A 17,980-nucleotide genomic window follows, 5' to 3' on the forward strand; every position below is an offset into this window, starting at 1 on the left:
CTTCAGAGATGGAAAATAAATTGGGAATAAATTTTTTAGGGTCTTCAAGGAATGGCTCTGTTGTGAGGAAAATACAGAAACATCCTGAGCTGGGAGTTCAGCCAAAGTTTAGAGATGATGAAAAAAGAAAGGTGGGGCCAAAAGGAGACATTTGAGTCAATGTAGGTACTGTGGAAATTCAGGGCATGATTCATTAGCCAAAAAAACCCTGAGCCCCCTCTGCAGCTATTTCCAAGGAGGTACATCCATAATTTATGTGGAACAGGAGTGGGCTGCAATTTCCCCCACACTGCTCCTGCATAAATTACACCAGATTGCCATTCCCCAGCTCCTGCCTGGGAGTGGAAACCTCTCATTTACCATCCCAGGAATCAGAGGAACCTGTGGGAAAAGGCAGGGGGAGGTTTGCAGGTGAAAGAGCTCAGGTTTGACTTGGGGTACTTGGGAAAGGTGGGAGGCTGGGGGTGAATTCTCAATTTATCACACAAAAAACTCCTAAATCAGCACACAGCACACCATCATCAGCTTTAAAATACCAACAGATTTGTCATGGAGGGATGGTTTTGGAGCAGAAATAAATCCATAAAAAATTCCCAGCCCTGGGAGAGTCCAAGGCCAGGCTGGATGGGCTTTGGGGCCAAGGAAATTCCCTTTGGGAGAACAGTGCTGAAGTCCAGACAGTGTCAGAGCCTTGCAGAAACCCTGGAAAGTGGGAAAATGCCTTGGGAAAAGGAGAGGGGCAGAGGCTGGACATGCAGAGTGTCCATGGAGAGCAGCAGGGGACTCCTGGTGGCCTTTCTGCTGTCCCCTGCTGCCACTTCTTGTACAGGGACAAAGGAAAAAGAAATGGAAATAAAAGAAAAGGACCAAACCAGAAAGAAAAAAAAGATGAAAACAGAGGAAGCTGCTCCAGGACTGTGAGTGTGGCTAGGACACATCCAACTGCTCCCTAAAGGAAAAAGGGAATTTTTTCCTTGCAGAACCCCTAAGAATGGGGGAATGAAGTGGCAGAAGATGAGTTATGGAAGAGTCACCCACTCTTTAGGGCTCTACCCACATTTTGTGCTCACAGACTCTGCACCAGGGACAGATTCCACCTCTCCTTTCCTGGTCTTTCCCCCCTCCTCATTTTCTTCCTCTCATTTTTTCCCTGCCCCTGGTTTTTGTCAGGTTTTGGGCAGCTCTTTTTTTAATCCCTCAATCTGTTCTTGGCTGATGTGACCCCCTGTCCACTGGGGAGGGTGTCCCAGCACTGTCCCTTTTGCTGTGACACACAGAGTGGGAAATAAAAGACAGCAACAACATTCCCAGGAAAAACAGGAACAAACAAAAAAAATTCAATAAATCCCACATGCCGTCCTTATCTGAATTTAACCAGTTACTATAGTAAAAATTTGGGATTTCCCCTCTTCCCACTCTTTTTGTCTGGTACAAAAGTGGGTAATGAGGCAGCTGCTGGAATTCAGTGCAGAGGAATGAAATGAGAGGCACTGGTGACAAGGACAGAGCCAAGGCAAGGCCAGAGGGAGCTTTGGGAGGAGAAGGAAAATGGAAGAGGAGAGGGAAGAGGGGCAGGACCACGAGCTGCAGGAGAGGGAACAGCCCCAAGCTGTGCTGGGGGAGGTTTGGGTGAAATATTAGGATGAGTTCTTTCATGGAAAGGGGATAAAGCACTGCTCAGAAAAGGTGTGCAGGTGGCACTTGGGGACACAGGGCAGGGGTGACCCTGCTGGTGGAGCTGGCTCATGTTGGATTTGATGATCTTAAAGGTCTTTTCCAACCTTAACCATTCCATGGCTCATCCCAGGAGGATCCTCTCTTCACCATCTCTCCATCTCCTCTTCCTCCCCTCCCTGCTGTGTTTTATCCCCAGCTCGTTCCCTCCTGAGCATCTCCCACACTCCTCCTCCTCCATTTGGGTTCCATTTACAATTCCTGGATTCTCCCAATGTCCCAGCCTAGCCACCTCCAAACCACACATCTCCATCCACAGCACAGCAGAGTTACTGTCCCAAGGGATGGAGCTTTTCTCCCCCAATTCTGGGGAGCAGGGAGAGGGAGGAGAAGCTGCTCCTGCTGCCCCAAGCTGCTCCAAGCCAAAGCAGCAGGAGAATTTTCCAGCCCTGATTGCCAGCAGGAAGATGAATGCCTGGCTGGAGGTTTCATCATCCCAGGCCATGAACCTCCCCTGGTCATTAAGGCCTGAGGAATGCCAAGTGCTCACAGCATTTTTATCACTCTCTGATGAATAAAATAGAGAGGAAGAAAAAAAAAAAAACCCAACCCCATCAGGTTATGAAATGTCTCCTAATGGGAAATCAGTTCCCATTGCTCAGGAGGGATCAATGAGCACCCCAAGGAATTCCCAGTACAAAAATTCCACTTGAGAACTTTGAAATACGGAGGGAATTCGGCACAAAAGGCTCCAAAACCACTTCACAAAAATGGGAGTGAACATTTGCATGTCAAGTGCTGTCACCCAGGAGAAGCTGCTGAGGTACAAGTGGAGAATGTAACTCAGCACAAGAACCTGGGCAAGCAAAATGCAAATCCAAACTGCAATGGAATTAGGTTGGGAAATCCTCACAAAATCCACCTGTCCCTTTGGACACCACTGTCAAGGTTTGCTGGAGTCACAGGTGAGGAGCAGAACTGGATTTTCCTCCAGGACTGGGATTTTCCTCCAGGACTGGGATTTTCCTCCAGGACTGGGATTTTCCTCCAGGACATGGTTGGGATTCTCCTGCTTAAATCCAGGTGTCTGCAGCTGCTTCAGGTCACCCAGCAAATCCCAATCATTATCCCAATAAAAGGATTTTCTTGATTTTCAAAGGAACGTTTTCAAAAGGTTTTTGCAAAATTCCAGCCTGGAATTATTTTGCTGCCTTGCCTGGCTCGGGATCTCTGATTTTTCCAGGGATATCAAACTGCATTAAGTGCAGTGGAGATGTGGAGACACAGGGGCAGCTCCTGCTGTCCTCATGGATAAATGGGAAAATGATGAATTATGTAAGCTGGGAAAAGAGTGCCTGGGTAAGCACTGAAGCCACCAGCCTGGAGAATCAACCACCCTACAGCAAAACCAGGGGAAAAATGGGATCCAAGGAAAACCAAGAGGAGGTTACAGCTCATTCCTGGCAGGAAAAAATGTCACAGCCCAAACCTGAGCGCTGCAAACAGTCAGGATTCAAGAGGCTTTTCCTTCAGGGTGTTAAATCTCTCCTCTGGGACAAGAGAAGGTTTTCCCTAAAGTGTGATCATCATGATGGAAGTGTGGAGGAAAGGGAATGCTGAGGGTTTGTTATCCAGTGGGAATGGGATGGGTGAAACTACCTGGGTGTGTTTGCCCAAAACCCAGCCCTGGGTCCTTCTGCAAAGAGCAAAACCCACAGGGCTGGAGTGGGGACACCCAGGGGCACTCAGGGACACTCAGGGGCATTCAGGGACACTCAGGGATATTCAGGGGCACTCAGGGACCATGGGAATGCTGGCACCAAAATTCCCAACAGCCCCGAGGGAGCAGTACCTCCCACAGAAGGGGCAAAGTGGGAAAGGTCCCAAAAAACCCCAAAATCCAAACATGGGGTTTGTAGCAGGGCAGAGAATGGGGCCAGGAGGGATCTCCAACCTCCCCCCTGTGCTTTAGGAAAAATTCCCATTTTTATTAGAGGGAGAGGGGGAGGCAAGGCAAGGTCTTGCTGTTCCCAATCCCATTTCATCTGGAGACTTTGCTCCTAGCAGCCACAAATGAAAACAAGAGAGGAAAGGCACGTTCTTATTGCCATCCCTAAATTGTCTCAGGTGTCAAATGATCCATCAGCCATCACCAAAATGTGTGCTTGGGATCTTGGGAAGGAATTCCTGGCTGGGCTGGAATTCCCAGAGCAGCTGTGGCTGCCCCTGCATCCCTGGAATGTCCAAGGCCAGGTTAGAGCAGCCTGGGACAGTGGGAGGTGTCCCTGATAGAACTGGATGAGCTTTAAAGTCCCTTCCAATCCAAACCACTCTGGGATGCTGGGATTCTTTTATTAAATTTTATTCTATTTTTATTATTTATTTGACTGTCAGCCAAAAAACTCCTTTAACAGCAGATGTTTTTATCGTGGTGAGTGGCTCAAGAATTGTAGATTTTATTTTCCTAGAGTTCTGCTTGATTATTTGTAAAGCCAATTTGGAAGATTATTCACACCAGGCTCCCTCCCCTAACCCTGAAACCAACAGAAAGGAATTCAGGAGCTCTTTTTTCCCAGCTCTGTGGGTCCCCCAAAACCTGAGGGGTTTAGGACAAAAAGCTATTTCTGTCTCTGCCACGTTCCTTTCAGAGCCACTGAAGGTTTCTGAGCGTGGAGCCCCAAGAAATCGGCGTCCCTGCTTCCCCCACGAGCCATGGGAGCTGTGCTGGGGGCCACAGGAACGTCAGCACAGCTCAGATCCACCCCCAGGGCTGGAAACCAAACTGGGGGCACTGGGAGGGGATGGGATCAATGGGATGGGATCAATGGGATGGGATGGGATGGGATGGGATGGGATGGGATGGGGTGGGATCAATGGGATGGGATGGGATGGGATGGGATGGGATGGGATGGGATGGGATGGGATGGGATGGGATGGGATGGGATGGGATCCATGGGATGGGATGGGATGGGATCGATGGGATGGGATGGGATGGGATGGGATGGGATGGGATGGGATGGGATCAATGGGATGGGATGGGATCAATGGGATGGGATCAATGGGATGGGATCAATGGGATGGGATGGGATGGGATCAATGGGATCAATGGGATCAATGGGATCAATGGGATGGGATCAATGGGATGGGATGGGTTCCATGGGATGGGATGGGATCAATGGGATGGGATCAATGGGATGGGATGGGTTCCATGGGATGGGGATGGGAATGGGAATGGGGATGGGGAGTTTCAGTCCTGGGTTTCACTCAGGTGGATCAGGGCATGGAGGATTCCTGAATTCCAGGCTCCTCATTGCAGGAATGGGGACAGAATCATGTATTCATACCCTGTATCTATATCTATATCTATATCTATATCTATATCTATATCTATATCTATATCTATATCTATATCTATATCTATATCTATATCTATATCTAACTATAACTGTATCTGTATCTATATTTATATCTATATCTGTATCTAAATCTATATATTTATATTTATAGAGATACAGATTCTATATCTATATCTGTATCTATATCTATCTATATATCTATAGATAGATATAGATATGTAGATAGATATAAATAGATATATCTATCTATATATTTATATATATATCTATACATATTTAGATACATATACACAGGTAGATAGATACAAATTTATAGATAGATATAAATATATATGTTTACATTTCTATTCTTTTAAATACATATATTAACATGTTTGTAAAGGTATTTTTAATCCTTTCCTATTAAACATTGGGTGAGGACAGCAAGAGCACCAAGCATTCATACCCTATATATATTTATATCTATAGATTTATAGATATAGATATAGATATAGATACAGATATAGATATAGATATAGATACAGATATAGATACAGATACATTTATAGCTATATCTATCTGTATCTATAGATATATACAGATAGGTAGATAGATATCTATATATAGATAGATATAAATTTTTATATATGTACATTTATATCCTTTTAACTATATATATATTTACATGTTTGTAAAGGTATTTTTTTATTCTTTCCTATTAAATATTGAAGGGGGAAAGCAAGAGCATTGTGTACTCCTACCCTATACATACATTTTATTTTTATAGATATTTATATGCTTTCATATGTTTATATTCACACGTTTGCAAAAGTATTTTTTAGTTCTTGCCTATTAAATATTGAAGGGGTACTGTGCATTCATACTGTATATGTATATTTACATTCATATTTATATTATAATAATACATTATTATAGTATTATTTACATTATGCACATTTATATTATTTATAGATATTTTATTTACACATTAATATATATATTATTTATAATTATAAATATTTATATTGATATATTATCTATATTTATATATATATTATTTATAGTTATAGTATTATATTATTTATATTATTATTATATTTATGCTTATATTTATATTTATATTATTTATATTTGTATTTGTATTTATATTTGTATTTATATTTGTATTTATAATTATAATTATGATATAATTATAATTATAATTATATTATTTACAATTATACTCATATTGTTTCTATTTCTATTTGTATTTACACTTATATTTATAGAATGATATTATTTATATTTGTATTTATATTTGTATTTATAATTATAATTATGATATAATTATAATTATATTATTTACAATTATACTCATATTGTTTATTTTTATTTTTATTTTTATTTTCATTTTTATTTTTATTTTACATTATTTATAATTATATTTTTTATTTTTATTTTTATTTTTATTTTTATTTTTATTTTTATTTTTATTTTTATTTATTTTTATTTTACATTATTTATAATTATATTATTTATATTAATTTTTATTTTTATTTTTATTTTGATATTTAATCCCTACACTCCCAAGTGTGTGAAGGCATTTTCCATCCCCCATTCACATCCTGCTCCCTCCCTGCAGCCCCACCACGGCAGAATTCATTTTATAGGTCAGGCTGCACAGAGCCACGTAAACAAACACCCACAGCCCCAGATGACTCCAAATCCCCAATTTGGGGTGAGCAGCAGCCAAATCCTATTTTCTCTCCCTCCCTCCCTCCGTGGCTCTCTATTAATATCTGACTTTTGCTGGTGACTTTGTGTGCAAAGCCAGGCCTGGTTGCCATGGACACCCTAAGCTGGTCAGCACATCTGGAGAGCAGGGACACCAAACTGCAATTCTGGTATTTCACCCATTTTTGTAACCTACTTCTGGGTATTATACCCATCCAGTTTTCAATAAAACAATTCTTTCAGGATCTTGGCTTATCATTAAACACATTGGTTATGAGCTTTAATAATAATTGAATTTCTTATATTTAATTATAATTTCAGCAATTAATTCAAAAAGCCCTGAATTAGGAACTGCTGTAAACACAGGAAAAGCCATTTCATCAGCAGCAACATTTATATTAATATTTTGTACATCCAATGTCTTTTTTCCCAATAAATTCAACCTCTTACTTCAGCTGCTTTTTCCTTTTAGTCCTAAAATTGCAAAGGCTGTGGAGCAGTTATAGCAAGTTGATAGGAAGGCAAAGTTTTTGAAACATCCAGCTTCTGTCTGTTACCAGCTTTACAATAAACAGATTTAAGTGTTAATTCAGATCTCTCCCTCTCTGTAATCCATTGTCACTACCGGTAATGGGGGATAAATTCTTTCATTTAATAAGAAGGCAAAGTTTTTGAAACATCCAGCTCCTCTCTGTTACCACTTTTAACACAAACAGATTTAAGTGTTAATTCAGATCTTTCCTAATGTAATGCATTGTCACTACCAGTGTCAGAAGGTAATGGGGGATAAATGCTTTCATTTGGTAAGAAGGCAAAGTTTTTGAAACATCCAGCTTCTCTCTTTTACCAGTTTTACAAAAAAACAGATTTAAGTGTTAATTCAGATCTCTCCCTCTCTGTAATCCATCGTCACTGTCAGTGTCAGAAGGTCATGGGGAATAAATGCTTTCATTTTTTGGTGCAGTTCAGCAGCAGAAGCAAGCAGAGTTTGTTTCTTTTCTAAGGTTATTTTAGATTTTTTTTAAGCTAATTCCACCAGCTCTGCCTTTCCTGCTTGCACAGCACCAAACCCACGGAGCAAATCCCATGAATTCCACATTCCCAACAATTCCAGGAGCTGCTGCTGGGCTCCAACCCCCACCCACTGTGCTGGGGACAGGGGCAGTGACCCAATCCCGTGGGAATTGGGATCCCAGCAGGGACAGCACCCCTGGAGCTGCTCCAAAATCAAACAGCTGGGGGATTTTTCCTGGGAAAAAAAAAATAAAAATCCCTGCTCAGGATTTGCTTGCAAACACACCACGCACAAAATCGCTCCCTAGCAGAGCACCGGGTGAGAACTTAATTGGGGATTCAATTAGAACACGAACAAACATTCAATTAAAGCTCCTGGAGCCCCAGAGATTCCCAAGCATGCAGCTTTCCCAAGGAAAAGCAGGAATGTGCAGAAGGCTGCAGCATGGCTGTGCTGATGACAGGATTGAGGACAGCAGCCAATTTTCCTACTCCTTGTTTTATAATTAAAAGGGGAAAAAAAAATTCCATTTCATTTCTTTTAGTGCTGTTTCAGCCTTGTGAAGGTTCATGGATCCCCAGAATGTCCTGAGTGGGAAGGGAGCCACAGGATCATGGATCCAGCACAGACACCCCAAATTCAAATTCCCATTCCTGGTGTCCTGATGCTGCTGGAGCTGTTGGGATGTTCCCATTCCTGGCAGTGCCTCTGGGGGAACACCTTGGCTCCATCCTGCCCCTCCCCTGGCTCAGCTCCATGCAGGACACACTCCAGATCCCTCAGCTTCCTTCCAGGAAACTTTGGGAAAGGTTCTGTGCATGCCATCACTCTGACCTCACCCACAGGGCAGGGAGGAGCTCATGGAGAGATGAACTGATCCTGGAGGAGCTGATGGAGATGGAGAGATGAACTGATCCTGGAGGAGCTGATGGAGAAATTATCCTGGGGGAGCTGATGCAGAGATGTCCCCTGGATGTCCTGGAGCCCCTGGGCTCACCTGGAGCTGCTCAAGGAGCTCTAGAGAAAAGGGGTTTGACTCCACATCCCTCATATTCCCAGGATTTCCTCACCCAGGTCACTGCAGACATCCCAAAAACCCAGCTGTGCCCCTTGGTGAGGAAATCCTTGGGAAATGAGTGATCTGGAGTCAAACCCTTCTTCCCTAGAGCTCCCTGAGCAGCTCCAGGTGAGCCCAGGGGTTCCAGGACATCCAGGGGACATCTCTGCATCAGCTCCTCCAGGAAACTTTGGGAAAGGTGCTGTGTTATGCCATCACTTTGACCTTATCCACAGGGCAGGGAGGAGCTGATGGAGATGTCCCCTGGATATCCCGGAACCCCTGGGATCACCTGAAGCTGTTCAAGGAGCTCTAGGGAAGAAGGGTTTGACTCCAGAGCCCCTCACATTCCCAGGATTTCCTCACCCAGGTCCCTGCAGACATCCCAAAAACCCAGCTGTGCCCCTTAGTGGGATGGTTTCTCTCCAGCTGCCAGGGGACAATCCCATGGGAGATCCCCACTCCATCACAGGGAATTCCTGCCATGGATTGTCCTGCTGGGGGTGGCCCCATCTTTGCCCTGCAGAGAGCAAACCATCCTCAAAAATCACCTGGAATGAGCCTCAGGCAGCAGATCCAGGATCCTAGAGCAGCCTGGGAGAGAGGGAAGTGTCCCTGGCCAAGGCAGGGGATGGGATGGGATACAGGGATGAGATGGGATGGGATGGGATGGGATGGGATGGGATGGGATGGGATGGGATCACTGGGATGGGATGGGATGGGATCACTGGGATGGGATGGGATGGGATCACTGGGATGGGATGGGATGGGATGGGATGGGATGGGATTTAAGGCCCTTGCATCCCAAACCATTCCAGGGTTCCATGATTCTGTGACAACAGCAGAAAACTCTGCTTCCCCCCAAAGCTTTGGTAAACTCTGTGGTGCTGAATGCAGGAGAAAACCTCAAACCTGAGGGAAAGCCAAGCAACACACCCTGGGAACATTGATTTCACTTCAAGCCTTAATTACCCTCCTTGATTCAACCTAAATATTTGGATTTACAAAGTCAAATCTCGACTTCTACAAACGAAATCCACTGTTCCTTCATCAAATGGCATCAGGCTGCCAGTGCTGGCTGAGCTGAGCACTCAGATTCCAGCAGGGATGAGGCACAGCCATGCCAGGGCTGCTGCTCTGGGGAGAGAGGGCTCAGCCTTTTATTCACCTGTCAAAAGCTGGAACAGCTCCTGAGAGCTGCACAGAGCAGAAAAAGAGCCCAGCCTGAGGAATAATCACTTTCCATGACAGTAAGCTGTATTTTAGAAATTAATGACTCATGGCAGGATTGAGCTCATCTTTGTTAAATTACTGAACCTCTGCTCCTCTGCAGACACGTTTTTTAATCCATTTAATCAGTGCTGGATTTTGAGGAATGCCTGGATCTCTGCAGTTCCCACTGCAATGGACCCTGCTCCCAGCAGAGACCAGAATTCCCAGCTGATGCTCTGAGGAAAAGGATTTTGAGACAAAAAAAATGCAGAATTCTGGGAAGAATTCAGATGAAATTGAGAAGTTCATCAAGAAATGGTCACTGATGAGCAGAGCCCGATGGAAACAAGGCCACAAAACTCTTTTTAAAGATTCTAAATTATTTTCCTGCACTGTCCTCAACCTTTGAAGAGTTCTGAGAGCCTGAGAGCTGCTCTGATGACAGAAAATGCTGCTCTGCTCTTCCTCTCAATACTACACAGGAAAAAAAATTAAAAAGGGGAAGCACAAGTGCAGCTAGAGATGCAGCACCAGGTGTAACTAAGTCTGAAAAGAAAATTTGCTTTAACCTCAACTATCTCTAAAGAAGCAGCAAAAAAAAAAAAAATCCAGAAATAAACTGCACATCTAAATATAGTTTTGTGTGAAGTTGAATGTCCTTGGGCTGCTCAGGGACACTCACTGGCTTCACTTCAATTCTCTGGCACAAGCTGGGAAGGATTTCCACTGATTCCTATGGATGTTTCAAGGAGATTTTATTACAAGGCCCTGCTGGTACCAAAAATTCCTCTGAAATCATCGAGTCCAACCATCCCCAGCACTGCCAAGGCCACCACTGACCCCTGTCCCCAAGTGCCACATCCCCAGGGCTTTAAATCCCTCCTGGGATGGGGACTGCAGAGCCCTGGGCAGCTGTGCCAGGGCTGGAAAAGCTTTTCCATGCAGGAATTGTCCCCAAATCCACCCTGCCCTGCCCTGGGGCCATTGCCTCTGCTCCTGTCCCTGTTCCTGGAGCAGATCCCAAATCCCCCCGGTGTCCCCTCCTGGCAGGGAATTCCAGAGAGGGAAAAGATCCCTCTGGATCCTCCTTTGCTCCAGGCTGAGCCCCTTCCCATTTCCCTCAGGAATTCTCCATTCCCTTCCCATTTCCCTCAGGAATTCTCCATTCCCTTCCCATTTCCCTCAGGAATTCTCCATTCCCTTCCCATTTCCCTCAGGAATTCTCCATCCCCTTTTCCATTTCCCTCAGGAATTCTCCATTCCCATTTCCCTCAGGAATTCTCCATTCCCTTTCCCATTTCCCTCAGGAATTCTCCATTCCCTTTCCCATTTCCCTCAGGAATTCTCCATTCCTTTCCCATTTCTCCTGGTGCTCCAGACCCTGAGGTGTGAGGGTGAACATTCCAAAGGGAGACCCTGTCTCAGGAGGTGTTTAAGAAATGTGTAAATATTCCTCTGGGAGACACCTGGAGAGGAGGAGAAGGAGCAAAAGGAGGAGGAGAAGAAGAATGAGGAGGAGGAAGATAAAGGGAAGCTGAAGTTCCACCCCAGCATCCCAAGAAGTGATGGATGCTCTGACACAACCTCTGGGTGCTTCCTGCTGCTCTGCACAACTCCTGTCAGTGCAATAAATCTCACTAAAATTGCAGGGAATTAATGGACACTGCCAGAATTCAGAGGGAGAACCCCAAACCCTGTGCAGGGCTGGGAACACAAACCCCCCCAGAAAACACAAGGAGAATTCTGGTGCCAGCCTTGTGTGAATCACACGTTTCCAGCTGCCCTAATTAGTGTCTTATAATTGACTCCTGTCCCTTAAGGGGGCTCCTGGCTCTAATTGAGCCACGTCAGAGGAATAGTTCTGAGTTCTGTGCACCCATTCCTTGCTCAAAGGCCACACTTGACCCCTTCAGTGCCAGCTTTGCTGCCAGCCTGGATTCCCCCCATTCCCCCAGCTGGGAATCTCCTGCCTCAGGAGTCAGCCCAGGCTTTTCAAACATCATCCCTCTGCTTTCCAGCACAGCCCTGTGTGTGCTGGGAGTGCAGGTTCCACCTGTGCCCTCCATTCCCCCACTGGAGCTGGGAGCTCAGGCCCTGTGGGCAGCACCCAGCACCTCAGACCCTCAACAAAAAGGCAAATCCAGAAGCTGTTCCCTCACTGAATTAGACTGAGCAATGGATTGAAACCAAAAGTTAAATGCAACATCATGAAAAGTGGAGTAATGAGTTCAAATCCCAGGGAGCTGTGTCTCTCCTGGCACAGGAAACCAAGGATGGCATTTCCATAGGTACTGTGGGCTTGGAAAAGGAGCTCAGTGCTCAGGTTTTAATGTGTACAAAATCTACAAAAGGTTTGAAGTCCTTTGGGACACTGATTACAGATCTCACTGACAGAATTCAGAATTCCTGGTTTTAAATGAGACCTGCAAGCAGCAGGGTGTCACCTGAAGCTGATCCCTGGGACTTTGTGTTCCACTTCTTGTAGAGCCTGGCTGTTAGGAGGGAAAACTTCCCTGTGGAGGGAGGGTAAAGGACAGGAGGAACATCCCATCACCTGCTTTTCCTCCTCCTAGTTTGGAGTGCCCATGCAATGTGTAAAGCAACACCTCAGGGGGGTCAGGAGTGAAGTGAGTCCCCCAAAACCAGACAGACAGACAGGTCTGGCTTCCAAAATTCCAGATCATGTCCTGCTCCTGTGGACACAGAGTGCTCCAGCTGATGCCAAGGACCCTCTGAATTCCCTGAATTCCCACGTGGCACAAATCCACCTCTGGAAACAACACCCTGCCAGGCTGAGAGCTCCTCCAGGACAGCTCCCAGGAGCAGCCAGCAGCATCTCCTCCCTGCCTCGAGCCTGCAGCATAACCCAGAAGTGCCTCAGTGCTCGTTTATCCTCGTTTCAACCCCCCCTGCACGGCTCAGATCACGCTGAACGTCGCATCCTCCCCGACACTCTCACATGTCACTGCAAACAGGGACTGCTCCAGCCTGTGCCACCAAAATGAAACTTCCCTGGCTCATTTAAATCCCTTTTTCTGTCACACAGAGCTCCCTGTCCCGAGCACAACACGAGCAAATGTGCCTGCATCCCTCAAGGGCCCAGCCCTGCTTTCCCTGAGCTCCCTTAAATCCCTGCTGGAGTCACTGAGGAATCTGGGATGCAGGTTTGTGCTCCGGGGAATGTCGCACATGCTGCTCCACTTGGGAACGGGAAGGATCGTGTTTACTGCAAACAGGGATTCTGAGGTGAGGGTGATGCCTCAGGGGGACTCGGGATGTCACTCTGTGCCTGAGCAAGGGACAGCTGGCAGGGAACAGAGAGGGGAAGGGGAGCAGGGAAGGAAAAGGGTGATGGAGAAGGGGAAGGGGAGCAGGGAAGGAAAAGGGTGATGGAGAAGGGAAAGGGGAGCAGGGAAGGAAAAGGGGGATGGAGAAGGGGAAGGGGAGCAGGGAAGGAAAAGGGTGATGGAGAAGGGAAAGGTGAACAGGGAAGGAAAAGGGTGATGGAGAAGGGGAAGGGGAACGCTGGCAGGAGGGTCCGTGCTGATGGCTCCTGCAGTGGAATCAGCTGTGAGCAGCCCCAACCCGAGATGCCGATGCTCTCGACACATTCAGAACCATTTTTTCCCCCAGAAATCCTAAAGTCGGGAGATCACCGAAACCTCAGCTTCCATTCCCTGAGCCAAGCGCATCTCCCGTTGTCACAGGGGATAACAGGAAAAGCCCAGCGGCTCAGCCCCAGCCGGGGGAGCCCAAGGCGAGCTCAATCCCTGCGTTTATCCGGCTGAAGCACGGCCAGAGCCGGGATTTGGGGCCGCTCCCGGGGGCTCGCGGCTCGGAACTCGCGCGGTGCTCGCAACTCCAGCGGTGCCCGCAGCTGGAGCACCGCGGAGCATCCCCTGAGCATCCTCGGAGCACCCCTAGAGCACCCTGGACCATGCCTGGAGCATCCCCAGAGCATCCTCGGGGCATCCTCCGAGCACACCCGGATCATGCCGGAGCATCCCTGAGCATCCCAGAGCATCCTGGAGCACCCCCGGAGCACCCTGGACCATGCCTGGAGCATCCCCAGAGCGTCCCTGAGCATCCTCGGAGCACCCCCGGAGCATCCATGAGCATCCTCGGAGCACCCTGGACCATCTCCGGAGCACCCCTGGAGCATCCATGAGCATCCCCGGAGCACCCTGGACCATCTCCGGAGCACCCCCGGAGCATCCCCGGGCAGCGGGGGTCCCGGCCCCCCGAGCCCCGAGCCCCCCAAGCCGTTCCCGAGCCCCTGACCTGCCGCAGGATGAAGCTGGTGGAGGTGGTGCTGCCGTCCGAGCGCTTCAGGCGGCTGCGGCGTGTCGCGGTGCCCCTCGTCACCTGCCCGGGGGGGACAAAAGCATCAAGGTCGTGTCACCCCCCCCCTCCCCAGCCCCGGCCCCGCCGCCCCCGGCCCCGCACGCACCGCGGCCATGGCTCCCCGGGGTGCCGGTCCCGGTCGGGCTGTCCCGGTCCGGTTGTCCCGGTCCGGCTCTCCCGGGCCGCTCTCCGGTGCAGCGGAGCCGCCGCCGGGGCGGAGCGCGCTGGGGAGGGGGCGGCGGGGCCGGGGGGCGGCCCCGGGGCGGGGCTGGCACGGAAAAACCCCCCCGAACCCGGGCAGGACCGGGAGAGACGGGAGGGGAGGGATGGAGACGGGAGGAGAGGGATGGAGCTGTGCTGTGCTGGGACAGGATGGGACAGAGATGGGAATGAGCGCCTGGAACAGGATCCAGGGAGAGCTCAGAGCCCTGCCAGGACCTGCAGGGGATCCAGGGGTGCTGGAGAGGGACTGGGGACAAGGGATGGAGGGACAGGACACAGGGAATGGCTGCACTGCCAGAGGGCAGGGATGGATATTGGAATATTGGGAATTGAGATATTGGGGCTTGGGATATTGGGAATTGGGATATTGGGAATTGGGATATTGGGGTATTGGGATATTGGGATGTTGGGATATTGGGAATTGAGATATTGGGAATTGGGATATTGGGAATTGGGATATTGGGATATTGTGAATTGGGAATTCCCAGATTTGCTGTGGCTGCCCCTGGATCCCTGGCAGTGCCCAAGGCCAGCCTTGGATCCACTGTTTCTCCCCAAATGTGCAGAGTTTGGGGGGAATCTCTGTGCTGGCATTGCTCCATTAAGGAACAGCAGCAATGTGGGGAGGTTTCACCTCCCTGAGCTCCTGTGGCAGCCCCTGAGCCCTGCTCACTTGGCTGGGATTATATTCCAAGGGGCAGGAATGCCCTCTGCACATTCCCTGCCTGCCCAGCTCACCCCAAACTCCTCTGGGGGTTGATTGTCCTGGCAAATCTTGGATCTGAACGTGCCTGGAAAACTCCTGGCCCTGGGAGGCTGGAGATGTATTTCATAATTGTATTTAAACAAGAAAGATCCCAGAGTTGTGTTTGCCATTGTGACAGAGATGTTTTATTGGCAGCTGCAAACTGAGGCTGAGCAGGGATGGAGGGGGACAGTGGGATAGTGGGATATTGGAATACTGGGATTTTGGGGTATTGGGATAGTGGGGTATTGGGATATTGGGGTATTGGGATTTTGGGGTATTTGGGATACTGGGATTTTGGGGTATTTGGGATACTGGGATTTTGGGGTATTGGTATATTGGGATACTGGGATATTGGGATTTTGGGTTATTGGGATTTTGGGATTTTGGGGTATTGAGGTGTTGGGATATTGGGATTTTGGGAATTGGAGTATTGGGATACTGGGGTATTGGGATAGTGGGGTATTGGGATATTGGGAAGCAATTCCTGGCTGGGAATGGGATGGAGGGGACAGTGGGATTTTGGGATATTGGGATAGTGGGGTGTTGGAGTATTGGGATTTTGGGGTGTTGGGATAGTGGGATATTGGGGTATTGGGATTTTGGAATGGAATTCCCAGAGCAGCTGTGGCTGCCCCTGGATCCCTGGAATGTCCAAGGCCAGGTGCAGCACTGTGGGATGGTGGGAAGGGTCCCTGGGAGCAGCACTGGGAAATCCTTACACCCCTTCCCAGCCAATCCATTCCATGATTCCAAATCACAGCCATCCCTCCCTGGACAGCCTGGGACAGTGGGAGGTGTCCCTGCCCCTGGACTGGGATGGGATTTAATGTCCCTTCCATGGGGGGATGCCCTGGGCCAGCATCACCCTCAGAGCCCCAACCCTTCCCCAACCCAACTTCCAGCACAGAGAGAGCTGCAATTCCCAGGGCAGGGAGGAAAACAAGCTAAATCTGGAGCTGGAAGCTGAAATGTGAGGAAGATCTGGAAGCAGGACCTGGATTTCCTGCTTCCCACTGCCGAGCTTCACCTCCAGGCACATCACACCTCCCACTGGGATGAGCAATGAGGAATGTGCACATGAGCTCACCCACACCTGCACGCTCTGAGCACACCCAGCCCGGCCCAGCCTCCCCCAGACTCCAAATCCTGCCAAGCCTTGGCTGGAAGGAGCAGCCTGGACTCTGTCTCAGGGGCACCAAGGCTAAATTGGATTATTTTTACAGTTTCATCACTAAATTGCATTTCTGTTCAAACATTCATTGTGGGGTGCCTGATTTCCCAGGGAAAAGATTCTCTCCAGAGATCCCATGGATCACACTGGGATGCAGAAGGGAAAACAAGGCAGCATTTCCCAAAAATTCAGGAGGTGATTTGGATTTTTAAAGGTTGGCTTCCAGCCTGAAGTGAGCCCAAATCAACCCACTGGGGTCAGAAGCTCCAAAGGGGTATTAAAAAATGATGAAAAGCAGTGGGAGATGTGTAAATAACAAATTTTAGGGCTCCTTGCAGGTGTTTTTGGTGTCCATGCACAGATTTAGAAGTAGGGTTAAAGTTCAGGGAGTCACCCTGATTTTTTGGGATCTGTCAGAATTCTGATGCTCATCCTAAAAATGATGAAAACATCCTAAAAATGATGAAAACCAGTGGGAGATGTGTAAATAACACATTTTAGGGCTCCTTGCAGGTGTTTTTGGTGTCCATGCACAGATTTAGCAGCAGGGTTAAAGCTCAGGGACTCACCCTGATTTTTTGGGATGAGCCAGAATTCTGAGGCTCATCCCAAAAATTATAAAAAACAGTGGGTGATGTGTAAATAACAAATTTTAGGGCTTCCTGCAGGTGTTTTTGGTGTCCATGCACAGCTTTAGCAGCAGAATTAAAGCTCAGGGATCCACCCTGATTTTTTGGGATCTGTCAGAATTCTGAGGCTCATCCCAAAAATGATGAAAACATCCTAAAAATGATGAAAACATCCTAAAAATTATAAAAACCAGTGAGTGATGTGTAAATGACAATTTCTGGGGCTCCCTGCAGGTGTTTTCTGGGCAGGGAATTCTCCTGGGTGTGTTTGTTACTCATCCCACAGCCACCTCTCAGTGCCTGGGAGTTCCTAGAAAAGATGCACAGATGAAAATAAGGGAAGAAAATCATCTTCATCTCAGGAAATAATCCCTGAGAGAGGCCACAGCATGGAGGGAAGAGCCCAGAGCCACCCCCCAGCACAAAGAACACACAACAGCACTTGGAAGGTTCCAATAATCTGATTTTTAACATTATTTCTGGAGCCAATTGGAGAGACAAAGCGTGGGTGAGACAGAGCACAACCCCTCAGAGCACTCTGGGGTGACAAACTGAACACACAACAGGTCCCCAGCTCACACCCAAGGACATGGATCCCACTGAACACCCACCAAACAAACAGATCACATAAAAGTCTCTTTACAAAGTTACCCAGGGTCCTATGGTAAAGGTTTATATGAAAAAGCAGGATTCTCCACCCTGAATTCCTGATAGAAAACAGCAGGTAGAAACCTAAGGTAGAAATCTGGAGTCAGAGAAATCCTTTGGCAGCATGTTCAGTTACAATCAGGCCTTAAAAATAAATATGATCATGTCTAGGAGTATGAAGAGAAACAGCAACCCCCTCTGAATACACTGGT

At 47.6% G+C, this 17,980-nt stretch overlaps 1 protein-coding gene across 5 annotated transcripts in view; it reads right to left on the reverse strand.

Annotated features, from left to right (window-relative positions):
• The window catches only part of LOC116999008 (voltage-dependent L-type calcium channel subunit beta-4), an 81,832-nt gene extending 67,307 nt beyond the window's left edge, over positions 1 to 14,525 (reverse strand). For all 5 annotated transcript variants that reach the window (XR_004418502.1, XR_004418501.1, XM_033065290.2 and 2 more), the window contains exons 1-2: positions 14,457 to 14,525; positions 14,288 to 14,371 (exon numbers count right to left, since the gene is read on the reverse strand). Coding sequence is in view for 3 of the 5 variants with exons in the window: in XM_033065290.2 (XP_032921181.1) it covers positions 14,288 to 14,371; positions 14,457 to 14,465 (93 nt within the window). In the remaining 2 variants the exon portion in view is untranslated. The remainder of the gene's footprint in view (positions 1 to 14,287; positions 14,372 to 14,456) is intronic.
• Positions 14,526 to 17,980: the final 3,455 nt, after the last annotated feature.

This window comes from Catharus ustulatus, chromosome 7 (assembly GCF_009819885.2).
Source record: "Catharus ustulatus isolate bCatUst1 chromosome 7, bCatUst1.pri.v2, whole genome shotgun sequence".
Taxonomy (NCBI): domain Eukaryota; kingdom Metazoa; phylum Chordata; class Aves; order Passeriformes; family Turdidae; genus Catharus; species Catharus ustulatus.